The 15,895-nt window shown below is 39.4% G+C and overlaps 1 protein-coding gene across 1 annotated transcript; it reads right to left on the bottom strand.

The window, feature by feature from the left end:
- Positions 1-1,515: 1,515 nt before the first annotated feature.
- Positions 1,516-15,749, bottom strand: LOC148875294 (uncharacterized). The gene is made up of 7 exons (XM_088964426.1): positions 15,489-15,749; positions 15,158-15,224; positions 10,148-10,194; positions 9,167-9,254; positions 2,849-2,982; positions 2,653-2,751; positions 1,516-1,886 (listed from the first exon to the last, which is right to left on the bottom strand). Exons 1-7 carry the CDS (start codon positions 15,747-15,749, stop codon positions 1,806-1,808), a joined length of 777 nt encoding a protein of 258 aa, XP_088820552.1. The 3' UTR covers positions 1,516-1,805.
- Between the last annotated feature and the right edge of the window lie 146 nt (positions 15,750-15,895).

Here is a 15,895-nt window from a genome sequence, read left to right as displayed (position 1 = left end):
CAAGTCCTTTGGCTTTAGCTCTATGCAAGTTGATCAGATTCCCTCCAGTTCAAATCTCTCCAACCTTATTTCCACCTTCATTTCAAATTCTCTATCTTCTCAGAAATTTCTCCTTTCTTTCTGCACCTGTGATTTCGCCGAGATGAATCCTTAAAGTAATTATTTTTGCTAATATTTAAATATTCTGAAATAGCAGAGGCTTCAGTTCAGTTGACAAATTTTGTTTTTAACGGGTTTTAAATTAATAGTATTTATCTGGGATTTTCAAAACGCTTAAAAACTTGTATTGTTGTGATTTCCGATTCCCACAATAACAAGTTTTTATTTTATTTTATTTCAGTTGCAAAATTTATTAAAAATTTTACTTTTGCATAAACAAATCGGTTTTGTTTCAAAAACAAAATCATGTTTCTAAGACCATCAAAATAAAAGTTTTTAAAAAACAAAATTTGGAGTAATAATATTACATGATTCATAAAACATAACATCAGATCACTAGATGAAAACGTGTTCTCTTTAAACACAATTTTGGTTTCACTTTTGGAACACACAATAAAAAAACACGTACAGCCAAAAATATGTTTTCAATTTTCTGTTTTCTGTTTTGAAAACTAATTTGTTATCAAACCAGATGGTTTTCATTTGTTTTTAAAACGCACAAGATGACACACTAAATGGCTAAATCAAGATCAATTTGGACAATTGGATGAACTAAAGAGGCATAATGAATTGGACTAGTCCAAACTTAATGATCCAAAGTAACTATTGGATTGGATTTGAACTGGTCCATCTATAATGGATCCAAAGTAATACAGGTGTCAATTGACTAGGTTTGGATTGGTATAAATCTAAAGTAAATCCAATTTAAATAGATTGGATGGTCCAGACATTGAATTATACCCGTCCAAAATGGCCCAAAGTGTTCATTGGATTGAATCAGACCCGGTCCATTTATAATGGACTCATTGGGCCAGATTGGATTGGACCAAATACGGCCCAATTGACACCCCTAGTCCAATGAATGTTTGGTACAAAAACTAAGACTGGAAATTTTAAGTGTACAACATGGTTAATCCAGATAGTCCCCCATGTGAAGGGCTGTCTTGATTTCTGAACCATCTCTTCATGTTTGGCAATGAACCGAACTCTACCTAACAACCGCTTGATTTATAATTTTTTTTTTCTCTTATGGTATTGTGGTTCATAAATTTCAAACTGATGGTTTTTATTTGGACAAAAGAACCAAACAAGGGATGGTGTTAAATACATGCATCGAATCCTGAGATGTCATAATCAAAAAGAAAGAATAAAGTCTCAATTTTCTAAAAGCTCTTTGGAAACTTCACATTTCAAATTCTCTTCAAGCTGAGTAATGTTGTCACCAGTGATTTCTGAAAAGAAAGTCTCCCCCATTCACTAATTGAATAGTTGTAACCTTAAACCAAATAGTATGGGGCTATTTCATCACTCACAAGCGAACCTAATTTTTCAAAAGTATGCATAGAGTATATAGCATTTGGAAAAAGATAAGGAATATTGGGATTAAAGGATTTTCATCAGAATACAAAATACATGCCATTTCCTATATCAACCTTGCAAATGAAAACTAAAAGCAAAGAAGACATCAACAAATATATATGATTGAAACATGCTGGAATACGGACTGATGTGTCATATTGGAGGTCTATGCTCTTCCTGCATAAGTAACTAGAAAATTATTTTGAGCTATCAAAAGGAAAAGTAACTAGAAAATGATAAGAAGATGCTGTAACTCTTTGGGGATGAGCATCAGACTTCTAACATGCTTAGTTTGCCTGTTTCTTTGGGTACTCCCGTGGTCCAAATATGGTTGATCCTATTCTCACATTGGTACTTCCCATTTCAATCTGCAAAAATAGATAAAAAAAAGTGCCAATCCTTAGCCCCTGACTGATATTCATTGAGAAAACCATACAGTTAAAATGGCATCAGCATTGAACCAAATCACATGTCCATGACACACACTAGAAGACTAGATCATTTTCAACTCTAATAACACCCAGACCCACCTTCCATATACCCTCAGTGGAGACCAGCTAACACCAAACCCCAATCTCAAACATATTTGATGGTCGTGTCAAATGGTTTTGTTTGCACAAGTGCTCACTCTATTCTAGCTCAATAATAATTAATCTAATTGTTGATTCAGGTATAGTTGACAAAAGTGCTTACATTGAAACAATCTAACTCAATGAGGGTCAAAATCCTCAGGAAGCTATTAAAGTATGTTATACAACTGATCCTTTTCCCCCTGATCAAATAGGATAAGCTTTACTAATATTACGGAAAAAGATCATGATACAAGCATGCAGTCCATGGGAAACTAAAGGGTAGAGAGAGAATGACAGGGACTAGTTAACAATTTATCCATATATTCTTTTTATACATCTCAGATTTCATACTTTTGGTGCTTTCTCTTTGTAATAAAAATATCACATTATGTTAATATTGAGAAAGCAAGACCTATTGCAACTGATCTGTAAGGATAGTATCTGTTTTCAAATTCATGTTTTAATTAATATCTTCCTTTATGTTTGACAAAGTGGTAGAAAATCAGAAGCTATAACCACTAGCTGGTATTTAAGTTTCAAAATTAAAATTGATATTTCTTACTGCTTGCTCAAAGTCACCAGACATTCCCATTGACAACTCACATTGCTCCTCTTCTATTCCAAGTGCTTTGCATACCTCAATCCTGCAGTTTGACAATGTCTGTCTCACCGCCACATAAACAAGCAATTAGACTAACAAAATTAAAATATCAATAATGTATTAAAACTGAGTAAAATGCAGATTCCAGAATTATTACCCTAAAGTTTTCTGGTGTTGATGTGTAGTCTGGCATTCCTATTGTCATTAGGCCTGAAAATTCGAGATTTGGGCAACCAAGCTTAACATGTTTTGCAAGTTCTACACAACTTGATGGTTCAACACCGGATTTTGCTGCAGTATAATGTTGCTGATCAATTGATTGATTGATTCATGCATTTTTTATGCAAGCAAGGTAAACGGAGAAAAACAGAATAACCTTCAGTGCTTAGAGCCAAAGATTAAAGACTAGAAAACTGGTTTCCTCAGAATAGAAAAGCTAAGGGTTACTCTCCCTTGTTCAGCTACATAGAAAAGTAAAACACAAACATATTCACAATTAATAAATACATGCAAACAAGATTTCTGTCTTCATAGGCAGACAGAAAAGTGAAGTTGATCCAATCAGTTGGCTGGCACTGAACGACCTTAGGGTCAAATCACAGATAGAACTTTGTTGTCTAAAAAAAATCAGGACAACCTCCATTTATAACACATCATTGATAGGTATTTAACAATCTGACAAAGAAATGAAAGTCAGATTGCTAAACAACCTGTATGGTTTTCTGGCCATGGCCTATCAATGATGTGGACAATGATAAATAAATGGATGAATACATTGTCATATATGGTATTACAGTTTACTCCATTTCCATTTTCAAACTAATTATTCATGGAATTCCATGAAATACATCCATTGGCAGAGAGAGCTTACTGTGAGAAGTAACATGAAGAAGTAACAGGAGAGGTAGAGGCAAGAAGTAACAGATAACTTTACTGATGTGACTGGAATCGCAGCAGTTAAACGGAGTCAACGGGGCCCCCGGGCCTCGTTGTGCTTTGGCCAAAAAAGGCATAATCAGTGGGGTCACTGTTGTTTGCTAAGAAACCCTCAGTGAGAAAGAGGATTTCAAGGACTGAGAAGGCCTTCGATGCTACAGCTTTGGCCTTCCCAGGGGGAAGTGCTAATCAAAACCAGCTTCGGACCCTTTTTCTTGGATCTGGATAGTAAAAGCACATTGGAACGATCGGACATTTTGCAATCTTGCCTGGTAGGAAGTTTCAACTGGAAAGACCTTGATCTAGAGGAAGTACGATCCTGGTCTTCAAGAGTGTGGAATTGTAATCAGGGTTTCAATGTGAGGTGTCTGGATGGAGAAAATGGTTGTTCTTTCTGACCTCTAAGGAAGAAGCTCGAAGAATTTTGAATACTGGTGCAAGGTGTTTCGAGGGAGCACTTTTACACTTAGAGCCCTGGAAAGAGTCCATCGGGGTTTGGCAGAAAAAAGAGGATATGCAAGGCCACTTATGAATTAGAGTCTTCGGTCTCCCGGTACATTTGTGGAATAACGAAATTGGACGGAAGATCAGAGATCTGTGTGGGGGTTTTATGGTAGTGGTTGACTCAAAGGTTTTCAGGGAATCTTTCGAATGTATGAGAATAAAGGTTTGATGGATGGGGCTGCCTCCACAAACAGTTAACATAGTGGTTGGTGAGACGATGTATGTAGTTATGATCTGGCCTGAAATCAAAGCTGAAAAAATGATAGCCCAGAACGGATTACAAAGGTGCAGTCTCAATAGGCATGGACTTCATCTCTCAGATTCAGTATTTTAAAAGGCGTGGGTGGCGTACGCCTGGAGGCGCACCTCCAGTTGAGGCGCTCCCAAAACGCCCTGAGGCGTATGCCAGAGGCGCTGACACCTCTGAGGCGTACGCCTCTTGCGCTTTTTTCATGAGGCATGCTAGAGGTGTACGCCTCGTGCACATCTGATATAAAAAGACAAAAAAAAAAAAGAAAAAAGAAAAAAAAAGGAAAGGAAAGGAAAGGAAAAGAAAGGGAAGGGAAAGAAAAAGAAAGAGAAGAAAAAAAGAAAAAAGGAAAGGAAAGGGAAGGGAAGAAAAGATAAGGGGAAAGAAAGTGGTTTGCCCCCTGCCCCTTCGGCTGGGGGGCGAACCCCCCGCCCCCTTTCAACTAATGTTATGCATCTTTATTCTTCTTAATATAAAAGATTTTTATTAAAAATAAAGAAAAAAAGAGATCCCCCCTTCCTCTTCATCCTCCTCCTAACCCCCCTCCTCTTAGGGAGGCTTATGCCTCTTGTGTTCTGAACTACGCCTCACACCACTAGGTAGTGGAATGCTTCGCGTCATGCCTCCACGTTTTAAAACATTGCTCAGATTTTAACAGGGAAATCAGCTGAGGAAGAAGTACAGTCAGTCATGGAATGCTCGGAGAAGGAAGACATGGAGACTATTCCAGTCTGCACTACTGGTAACCAGCAAATCTCAGAACTCGCCAGAGGTTAGGAGGAAGACAAAATCCTAGCCGTAGACCATCAAACAGATCCTATGGTCAGGATTTTCGCGTGCCTGACAAAGAAAAAAGGACAATGCCGGGCCGATTTCAAATTTCAAATCCCTTTAATTTGAAATCTGCCGACATGGCCTTAGTAGATAAGCTAGCAGACACAGTTGCGGACCGGCTAAAAAACTACACAGCAGGGGGGCTTTGAAACCCGCGATTTCAGGAGTAAGAACAAGCCCGCCCCTTCTTTTAACCCTGGCCCAAAAGAAAAGGGATAGCCCAAAATGATGATTCGGCTTCATCCTCCTCAGAGTCTGAAGGTACTGTTTTTGATGGAGAAGGCTCAAGCTATCAGAAGAAATGGAACGCAGCTTATCAATGCGACAGTGAGAGAATCTGCAATACAATGTCTGAGAACACCCTCTCAGGTTCGGGCGATGCTGGTGAAGAAGTAGGTTCCACTAGAAAAGGCAAGGGAAAGCTCAATTATTCTGAAAGATCCTGTTCAAGCCAAGTCTTTCTTAGATGCAGTCAGAGGTTAAGAAGAGAAGGAAAAGGGCATGATGTTGAGTCTGGAAGAACAAAATAGATTGGCGATTGTAGCTACAACCGTGGTAGACTTTGGAGAAAAAGAAGCCTTTCCACCATTAGTTCAACCACAAATGCAGCACGATCCAGAACCTCTCGCAGTGCTCCTACCGGCTGAGGATTGCTTTCAGATCCAACCTCAACCAGTAAACCTAAGGTATGCAGAAGAAAATGAAATTTCAAATTGGGTTCTTTCTAAGTTTCTGAGTTTTGGGGATTTCTGGGGGTTTCTTTCAAAGGACTAGAAGAGGAAATGAAAGTGCTGCTGGTTGCTATTGAAAACAGATTTTTGTTGGAAAAAGGAAAAAAGAACAGGAGGCAGTCAAAAGAATAGTTGAGACTAGCCTGGGGCTTAAATGAATCTGCAGGAAGTGCGACACATAATAGGAAATTATAAAAATATCAAATGGAGAGAATTAAAATCCTATCTTGGAATGTTAGAGGCCTGTGCTCAGGCAGACGAAGGATGGTTATTGGGGGTTTTATAAAAGACAGAAAGCATGATATCCTACTTTTGCAGGAAACTAAGTTACAGAAATTGACTTTCAGAGAGGTGAGGAGTGTTTGGGGTTTTGACCCAGTTGATTGGGTTGAACTTCCAGTGGTGAATACTACTGGTGGAGTAGCCTTAATGTGGAATAATAGTGCCTTTAAACTCTCGCACAAGAGGATTGGTTTGTTTTCCATCTCAGTCAAACTTTTGTGGGAAGTAAAGAACTTTCAGTTATTGGTAACAGGGGTTCATGGGCTGGTGGATTCTAGACTGAAAGAAGCTTTCTGGGAAGAACTGAACTCAATTAGAAGAGATTGGGGAGACCCTTGGGTGATCGGGGGGGATTTCAATGCCATAGTTGACCCAGAAGACAAGAAAGGTTGTAAAAGGAGAAATAAAGGCATGAGACATTTTAAGGATTTTATTCAAAATTGGGAGCTAATTAGTTTGCCCCTCTCTGGAGCTAGGTACACCTGAATCAATAATCAAGAAAGGCCTTCATTAGTAAGGCTAGACAGATTCTTGATCTCTACGGAATGGGAAGATGCCTTCCCCAATTCAAAACAGGAAGCCCTTCCAAGGTTTGTCTTTGACCATATTCCACTTCTACTAGACACAGGTGGTTTGAGGAAAGTTTCACCCCCCTTTAGAGTTGAACATTGCTGGCTGGACTCAGAGGAGCTGGTTTCAAATATTCAGCAGTGATGGGCTGAAAGATCTTTTGAAGGCACAGCTAGCCATGTCTTTTTCAAAAAACTACAGTGGCTGAAAACTAAACTAAAACAGTGGCAGAAAGAAAAGTCATGGAAAGATGAGGAGAAAAAGGACTTTTGTTTGAAATTAATTGCTGATTTGGACGCAGAGGAGGAAACCGGACCTTTGAATGAGGACAAGAGAAGGAGAATGGCAGGGGCAAAGAAGGATTATGAATCCTTAGCTTACCAAAACGAAATTAAATGGAGTCAAAGGTCAAGGGCTATGTGGCTAAAAGCAGGAGACAGCAATTCAGCTTTCTTTCATAAGCTAGCTAATGCTAGAAGAAGGCTAAATTCCATAAATCAACTGGAGGTGGGAGATAAGACTGTCTCAAGAAAAAGATATTGCTGAAGCTTGTGAATCCTTCTCAAAAATATTTTCAGTAAACCTTGCAACCGAAGACCTAAGCTGAATGGTATACAGTTTGACATTCTCAGCAGGCCATGGATTTAGAAAACCCATTTTTGGAAAGAGAAGTTAAGGAGGCTATTGACAGTTTGGAAGGGGAAAAGGCCCCTGGACCAGATGGATTTACTATCCTTTTCTACAAGAAATTCTGGGAACTAATCAAAACAGAATTGTTGAAAGTATTGGAGGAGTTTCATGAATTGGCTGCTTTAGAGAGCAGTCTGAATGCTACTTTCCCATCTCTAATCCCTAAGAAAAGTGGAGCTAAAGAGATGAAGGACTTTAGGCCATTAAGCTTGATTGGTAGTGTATACAAAATCTTAGCCAAAGTTCTGGCAACTAGGCTAACAGCTGTGATGGACTCTCTGATTTCACCACACCAAAGTGCTTTTGTACATAATAAACAAATACATGATGGAGTTCTTATTGCAAATGAACTAATCAATTCCAGGTTAAGAAGTGGGAGGAATGGTCTGATTTGAAAAATTGACTTAGAAAAAGCCTACGATCATGTTAACTGGGCATTCTTGGACTATTTGTTGGAAAGGATGCATTTTGGTTCAAAATGGAAGTCTGCATCTCCACTCCAAGGTTTTTAATATTACTAAATGGATCAGTAAAAGGAAACTTCAAAAGTTCGACTTATACAATGTGGCCTCAGACGAAAGAAGCCTTAGCAACAGATTATTCAGGCTTCAGGAGAATAGCATGTGTTGGACTCCTTCCTTTAGAAGGAGCTTCAGTGGCTGGGAAATTCAGAAGGTTGCTGATCTTCTCTCTGTTACAAAGCCAGCATCTAAATCTCCACTACCAAGATTCAAAATTCTGGAAAGGGACCAAAACTGGAGTCTTCACAGTTAAATCATTCTATTATAAGCTAGTGGGGAGGAGTGAAGCTCCTTTTCCTAGTCAAGCCATTTGGGGGAATCTAGCTCCTTCAAAAATTAAGTTCTTTGTTTGGGTTGCAGATTTGGGGAGATGCTTGTCTAAGGAAATGTTGATAAAAAAAGGAATGTACATTCCAGATCTCAGGTGGTGTTTATGCAATGAGGAGGTGGAGTTTGTTGGACATAGTTTCCTTTACTCTAAGTTTAGTGCTGCAGTATGGAGCCACTTCTTGAAATCTCTGAATTTGAATTGGTGCATACCAGCATCGGTTAAAGCTCTTTTGGAAGAATGGCAGATTTCTGGACTTTCCAAAAAAGGGAGACTTTGCTGGGCTTCTGTTCCTCCAGCAGTACTCTGGGCTGTATGGTCAGAAAGAAACAGAAGATTGTTTGATCAGAAAGCCACTTCTGAAGCCGAGGTCATCAATTCAGCCATAGATGCCATTAGGAGATGGATGTCAATACATACTGGTTTCAAAGATGCCATCAGGTCCTTTTTTGTACAGTTTCTCATTGTACACAGGACCAGTTATTAATATAATCATACTTTACCTTCTTTCGAGAAAAAATACGACATAGTTCATGCTTACTTTGTGAATGTTAGAACCAAAGCAAGTGAAAGGCAAAAAAGATAAAAAAAGGAACATATCAACAAAACATTTTATCAAAATAAAAAGACAGTACTCATTATTGAATATGTTCATGACTTCATGTTAACAACTGCTTAATTAGGGCTAAACATCATTGTATAGCACAAACAAAATAGATAAAAATAAGAATGTTATCCAACTTTTTATTATGACCAACAATAGTTATCATTCTTTAGCCTAAGTGAACATCTATCTGGAATCAATGGTGAGGTTTTCCTTTTAACTCACATGCTTCCCCACTGGTATTGACTTGAACCAAAACCTTGAGAGGCTTTCTTCCAATGCTTGCTACCACACGATCAAGATGATTAGCAATCTACAGAACAAAGAGGAGTAACATCTGGTAGTGAGTGATGAACCTGATGGTGAATGAATGAAGAAAACTCCTATGCATATATACAAGGTCATTCTATCACTCTTTCTGTGGTAAGGTGATTTAACTTGCAAATCAGCACCTATTGGGTTGAGGATGGTGTTGCTAGCTCACTGAAAATTTGAAATACCTTTGTTTTAATAAATGATAAGGTATTGCATCAATATATTTCAGAAAAAGAAGGGAAAAATGCTCAAACATCAACTTCTTTACCCGGCTAATGAGAATAAACCATGCATATCCATATAAAGGTATAAAACTACAAGGTGGTATATTTGTTATACATCAAAAGAAAAATTGAAGAAAATGACTTTCCCCACTGGCACTTTCAAACCTTAAAGTTCTGTCAAGATTGTGGGGCATGAAACCAGATTTCTCTAAATTCTTCTAATAATAATAGCTTTGATGGAAGTTCTTTTAAAAGCTTTCCCATTTTTTACATGAGAAAATGGGATGGCCATTTTATCAAAAAAAAAAAAAAAAATCAAAAGAATATTTGACCCTTTAAAATCATCATAGCTTTTTAGTACTCTTATCTTGTTTCAATAGCAGAGTACCTTTATATTCTAAATTATAATTAATGTCTTCTCAAAGGCCCCTTACCAATTGACAGACCATAAATTTCAATCATCCATCCCTTCCAGATTAAGCAATTATGGAATATAGTTACCTAATTTCCTTGTCCATAAAAGGGGAAATATTCTAAATGTTCCTCAGACCCAAGCAGTGACATGGTACCTCTGGAAGAATCCTCTAATGCTGACTTTCTGAAAAGCCCAACATACTATAGCTTTTATAGAAATATAAATATACAAGATACTGAAATAGGTATTTACCTTCTCATCATCCACACTCTCAACCATGGTAAGATTTGGAACACCGGCTGCATAATAATAACAATAAAAATTATAGTAAGTGAAGCCTTCATATTCGTCATAATCCTCACTCAATTACAAGGACGATATGAGGCAAAACAAGATAGACAGAACAGGCTCCATAAAATAGTTATCCCAAAACAAGGGAAACATAAATAAATGATTTATGAATCACTCTGATGCAACTCGGGCATTTCTGATTCATAACACACATGAGAAACATATAGCCAAATAATTTTAAGGAAAAAATGGTGCAGAGGTAAAAGGATAGCCAAGAAAGCATCTCAGAGTAAGAATGTTGAATTCTGACATGCATTCATGTAACCATTATCATGCCCCTCCCTGCAAAATGTGTGTATATGAGCCAATTCATTCTTACTCTTCTCAGAATATGAATGAATATGATGTCCAATGTCATCAATAAAATAGGCTAAAAGGTTGATTGAAACTTTTTTTTTTTATAGGAAATGGTAACTTTCATTAGAGAATTGAAAATATTACAGGCTTACCATCCACAAAATGGATGGAAAAAGAAAATCAAAAACTTACAAACAGGCCCAAAACAAAGCCTCCCTAGTAACTCCATGCTTAGCTAAAGTGTCAGCCATTCCAAGGTTCTAAACATCGACATGGGCCGATACGCCCTACCAACGTATCGGCCTGTGTCGGTACATTTTCTTTTAGTGTTTTTTTTTTTTCGAAACTGGTTCAGAGGGGTCAGTTTAAGGTCACCCTCTGAACTGGTGGCTGACCCGATACAACCCCTGGAAGGGCGTATCGGTAAGCCATCGGCATGATACGTATCGGCCGATACATATCGATACTTTGAACCTTAAGCCATTCCATTTGCTAACCTTCTTACCCATTTAAAATGCACCCCAATCTCCCTTGCTAACCTAATAATCTCTATTAGAGGTTGTCTAAGAGACCGCACTCCCAGGTTTCCAGCTTGCATCCACCCTATTACCAGATTGGAGTCTCCTTCCACTTCTAATTGCTGCATTCCCCATTGTTTCACTAGTTTCAAACCTTGAAGTAAGGCCATCACTTCTGCCCTTAATGAATCTCCCACCCCAATTAGGCCCGAGGAAAGGGCCAAGACTTTTCCTTCCTCATTTCTGTACACACCCCTAACTCCCGACTGACCTGGATTACCCAAGGAGCTTCCATCAAAGTTTAGCTTCACCCTGAACTGAGGCAGTAGTACCCAACATTCTTGTACCACAGGGGAGGAAGGCAAGGATACAGCCATAGCACTCCAATTTCTAATTAAGTCAATTGAGGAGAAGTCCTTGAAGAGATGATGTATGTTCAGCCAGTGCATAACCTTGATGGTGACAACCTCCACAAGTGCTTCCTTGGATTTTTCTTGCCCTAGGAAGATCCTATTGTTTCTCTCTTCCAAGGTTCTAAATATCGACACGGGCCGATATGCCCTACCAGCGTATTGGCCTGTATCGATACATTTTTTTAGTTTTATTCATTTTTTTCGAAACCGGTTCAAAGGGGTCGATTTAAGGCCTGGCTACCCTCTGAACCAGTGGCTGACCCGATACAACCCCTGGAAGGGCATATCGGTAAGACATCGGCATGATACGTATCGGCCGATATGGGCCGATAGCCCAACACCTATCGATACTTTGAACCTTACTCTCTTCCCAAATTGATCATAGGATTGCTGCTCTTGTTATTTTCCACATTACCCTGCCCCTTTTCCTTGATTGTCGGAAGAAGCTAGAGTCAAAAAGGCTTAGCACACCCGGGGGGGTTCCATCTGTAACCAAACAAAGAAGAGAACCAATCCCACAAATAATAAGCAAAAGGACAAGAAATCAAAAGATAAGTCGCTGCCTCACCATTTCTTAAGCAAAGGTAACAGACATGTGGGGAAAGGCTCCAGTCTGGCCTTTTTCTTTGAAGTAAGGTGTTGAAAAAAGATAGAAACAAAAGAAGACTGAACTAAGGCGTTGAAAAAAGATGAACAAGAGAAAGCCCTTGAAGAGGACTCTTTCCAAATTCTACTATCTGGGCAGGAAAGATCTAGGAAAACTGAATTCAACACAGTGAATAACTCATCTGCAGAAGCCAAGTCTGAATCCCTCAATCCTCTTCTCAAACCCAAATCCCAAGTCCCCTCAAACACATGAAGTGAGGAGATGGTTTTGAATTTATTTAGGGAAAGAGAATACATTACCGGGAATCTATCCTTAAGGGGGGTGTTCCCAAGCCAAAGGTCCTCCAGAACAGAATTTTATTACTTGAGCACACATCAAATCTGACGAAAGGCTGAAAGGAAGGCAAGACTCCAGCAATTGTTTTCCAAGGGGAGAAATGAGAAGCCCTAAGGTTGACGCCAGCATTCCATCCATTAGCTGTCATCCCATGAATACTTTTCACCACCAAGTGCCACAAACTGTCCTGCTCTAAAGGAAATCTCCACAACCACTTTACTAACAAAACTACATTTCTTAATCTGATATTGCCAATGCCTAGACCCCCCGCTTCCTTTTTCCTAGAAACTACTTCACTTCGCTAAAGGTCCATTTTAGAGTCACCCGGTTCCCACAGGAAATCTCTCATGAGCTTTTCTAACTTATTGGCAACCTTGGCAGGAAGCTTAAAGGTAGGCAGAAAATACACCGGAAGGTTGATTGACACATTCAAAGGCAGGATAGCAAGTGAGCGGTTTTATAAGATCAGAGATTTTGGTGTTCCCATGTAGTGTCAGTATAGGTTGTTAAGCATGCCAAATGCCATTGGATGGAAACTTTTCTTTTTGGGATTTGGTTATCAATAAGTGAGAGAAAAGATTTGCAACCTGGAAAGTAAACAACATTTCTAAAGGACGGTGTTTTACATTGGTTACAGCTGCACCAGCCAATCTCCTAGTGCATGTCCTTTCAGAGTTCCAGTTTCTAGCAGAGGTGAAGGAGCTCACAAAGCAAATTCAGAGAAACTTTCTCTTTGAGAGGGAGGGGAGAAACCTAACAATCTATTCAACTGAAAGAAGTTGGAAAACCAAAGAAGGGGGTTTGGGCCTCAACCATGTATTTGAAATAGTGCAGTTTTAACATGTAAATCTCCAAGTGAGCAGTCAAGCATATGCATAACCAGTATCTGAAGTAAATATTGGACAGCTGACTCAGATAGATGGGTGGGACATAAACCTTAACTTGCATCAATTTCCTCTGCTTAGCCCTTGGAAGGCATTCTCAAAACTTACATTTGTTCAGATTATTTGGTTTGGTTTGAGTTATGGTTAAAAAATTAGATTTTGGGTTGACCACTGGAGAGCTAACCTTTATGCTCTTCCATCCCTTTGTATTTTCCAGTTATCTGCTCTACCAGGAAAGGGGGGACCGTAGCTGGTGTCCACTTTCTCAAGAACCACTGAGATTGAAGAAGTGCATTGCTTCCCTGGTATCCTTAAGGAGGTTTAACTTACCCATTCAAAGCTGATTCTGAAATTTGAACATCACACTCATATGGTAGCTTTACAATTAAGTCTTCCTTCGCTTCACTAGTATCTAATCCCAATATTCAAGATTTTCATACTCCAACTCTCCAAGGCTTTAGCTCACTTTTGTTCCACTAAGAGTGCACTTTCATCTGGGAGGACACTAGAAAGAAAATCGATACCTGTGATTGATTGTGTAAGAGTAAGAATATACCATCAGCATTTCCCATCTCCCTATAAGGCTATAAGTTAGGATATGTGCCCCAGAGCAATGAGACATCTCCACATCTCTTAGTTCACAGCTGAGAAACCAGTATGATTTGGCAGTTGGCACTTCTTCCTTGATCCGATAGAGTTGGAATTGTTAACTCCAGGAAGCATCAAAGACCTCTATCAGTAGAGATCAGTTGCAGTGGGTTCTAGGGTGAAACTTTATTGGCCATTACACATGGAATCTTACCCTTGGAGAGTGGAAAGGTTGGGAGGAGAGAAACAACTGGATTTTTGGATTCAAGATGGCATCTTTTTAAGTGCTTTCGAAGCTGATTCCTAAATATAGACCACTCTGGATCCTCATTTTCAAGGAAGTTATCAATATTATGCAAAGAAACTTGGTGTAGGTTCTCCACTCCTCTCCAAAGGCAATCCATTAATCTGATCCTCCAATATCAGTCCCACTTAAGGTTCAAAGTATCGATATGTATCAGCCTGTATCGGCCGATATGTATTGCGCCAATGGCTTACCGATACGCCCCTCCAGGGGTTGTATCGGGTCAGCCACCGGTTCAGAGGGCAGCCAGGCCTTAAACTGACCCCTCTGAACCGGTTTTGAAAAAAAATAAATAAAACAAAAAAAATTGTACCGACACAGGCCGATACGCCCTTTAGAACTTTGGTCCCACTAGGATCAGATTACTCATTACTCTCTATTTTGACAGCTGTTCTTTAGGTAATACCGTCTGAAGCAGAAGTCATGGCCTCGCTAACCAGGTCAAGGATAGCTAAAATGATGCAGCCATCGTTACCTCTGGTCTATCAGACTCGTGGGGATTAACATATTACCTCAACAAGGTCAGACACAACCTGAACCCTTTCCAATCTACACTGAGGCGGTTTCTGGGAGAGGAAAAGTCAGTATTAGTTGACGACCTTGCCAGGACGGGAGCGGGAGGATCTTTTATTTATAGTGATAGCTTACTCCTCAATGTTTTACATCCTCCCATATACACCTTTTATTCTCATTTAATTAAATGATATATATATAATAATAATAATTCAACATCCACTACGATGAGATTGCAACGTATCCAACAGCTTATAAGAAAGACACATGAAATTTGCAAAACATGGTATTTGAATCAATCTGCCACTTGAAGGATCGGATTTTGCAGCTAGCACAGCGGGATTACAACACAAGACAAGGCGCTTGGCGATCATTCACACAAAGAAATCAAATAAACCCATCAATTAAGAAAAAGAAGGAAAAAAAAAAAAAAAGATAATTTGAAACATACCAAGAAGCGATTTTACTTTGTTGCTCTGCATGTGTCCAATAAAATGCCATTCGATATCGTCTGGAAGCTGCACCAAGTCGAACAGTTACCAAGTTCAACGATTTCCTTCAGCGTGTTGTTAAATGAATGAATGAATAAATAAATAAATCGTCAATTAATTAATAACCGGTTCCTTTTAGGGGTAAAGTCACCACTCAGATAGTAACCATTTAATTTCAAGGTTTTTTTTTGGAAGGCCATTTAATTTCAAGGTTAAATTGCTTGAACAGCAACCTTTGCAAATAAACTCGAAGGTCCTGCTAAGGACAGATGAAATGTAGAGGAAGAAGACCTGAGGTGCTTTTTCGATGATCTCTTGAACGTAGTTTTCACCGAAGCAGCGGTGACCAGCGTCGTAGACCTGGCGAATGAGAGACACCGGTTTGGTCTTGCTGACGGCAATCACTCTAACCTGATCGGACCTACGGCCAGACCTCTCGGCAGCCTGTTGGACTCGGAACATAACCGAACGTAGAGCAGTCACTGCCACACCCTCCATGGCTGGAGCGGCCATCTGCTGCCTCTCTTCTTCACTCTCTCCTTGATTGCTCATCTCAGGGAGCCACTTGTAAATAATACTGTCTGTGAGGAGCGGCGACCGGAAATTTTATGTGGCAAGCCCCTTTCGCTTATTTTCCCCTTCTTATATTTTTCATGGACAGGAAATGCACACGGCGGTGGGACCCAGAAGGCCTCAAT

This window comes from Nelumbo lutea, chromosome 1 (genome assembly GCF_056320005.1).
Source record: "Nelumbo lutea isolate HS-2025 chromosome 1, American lotus-T2T, whole genome shotgun sequence".
Taxonomy (NCBI): Eukaryota; Viridiplantae; Streptophyta; class Magnoliopsida; order Proteales; family Nelumbonaceae; genus Nelumbo; species Nelumbo lutea.
Note: the sequence above shows the minus strand (reverse complement) of the source record. Positions and strands in the feature narration are given on the sequence as shown.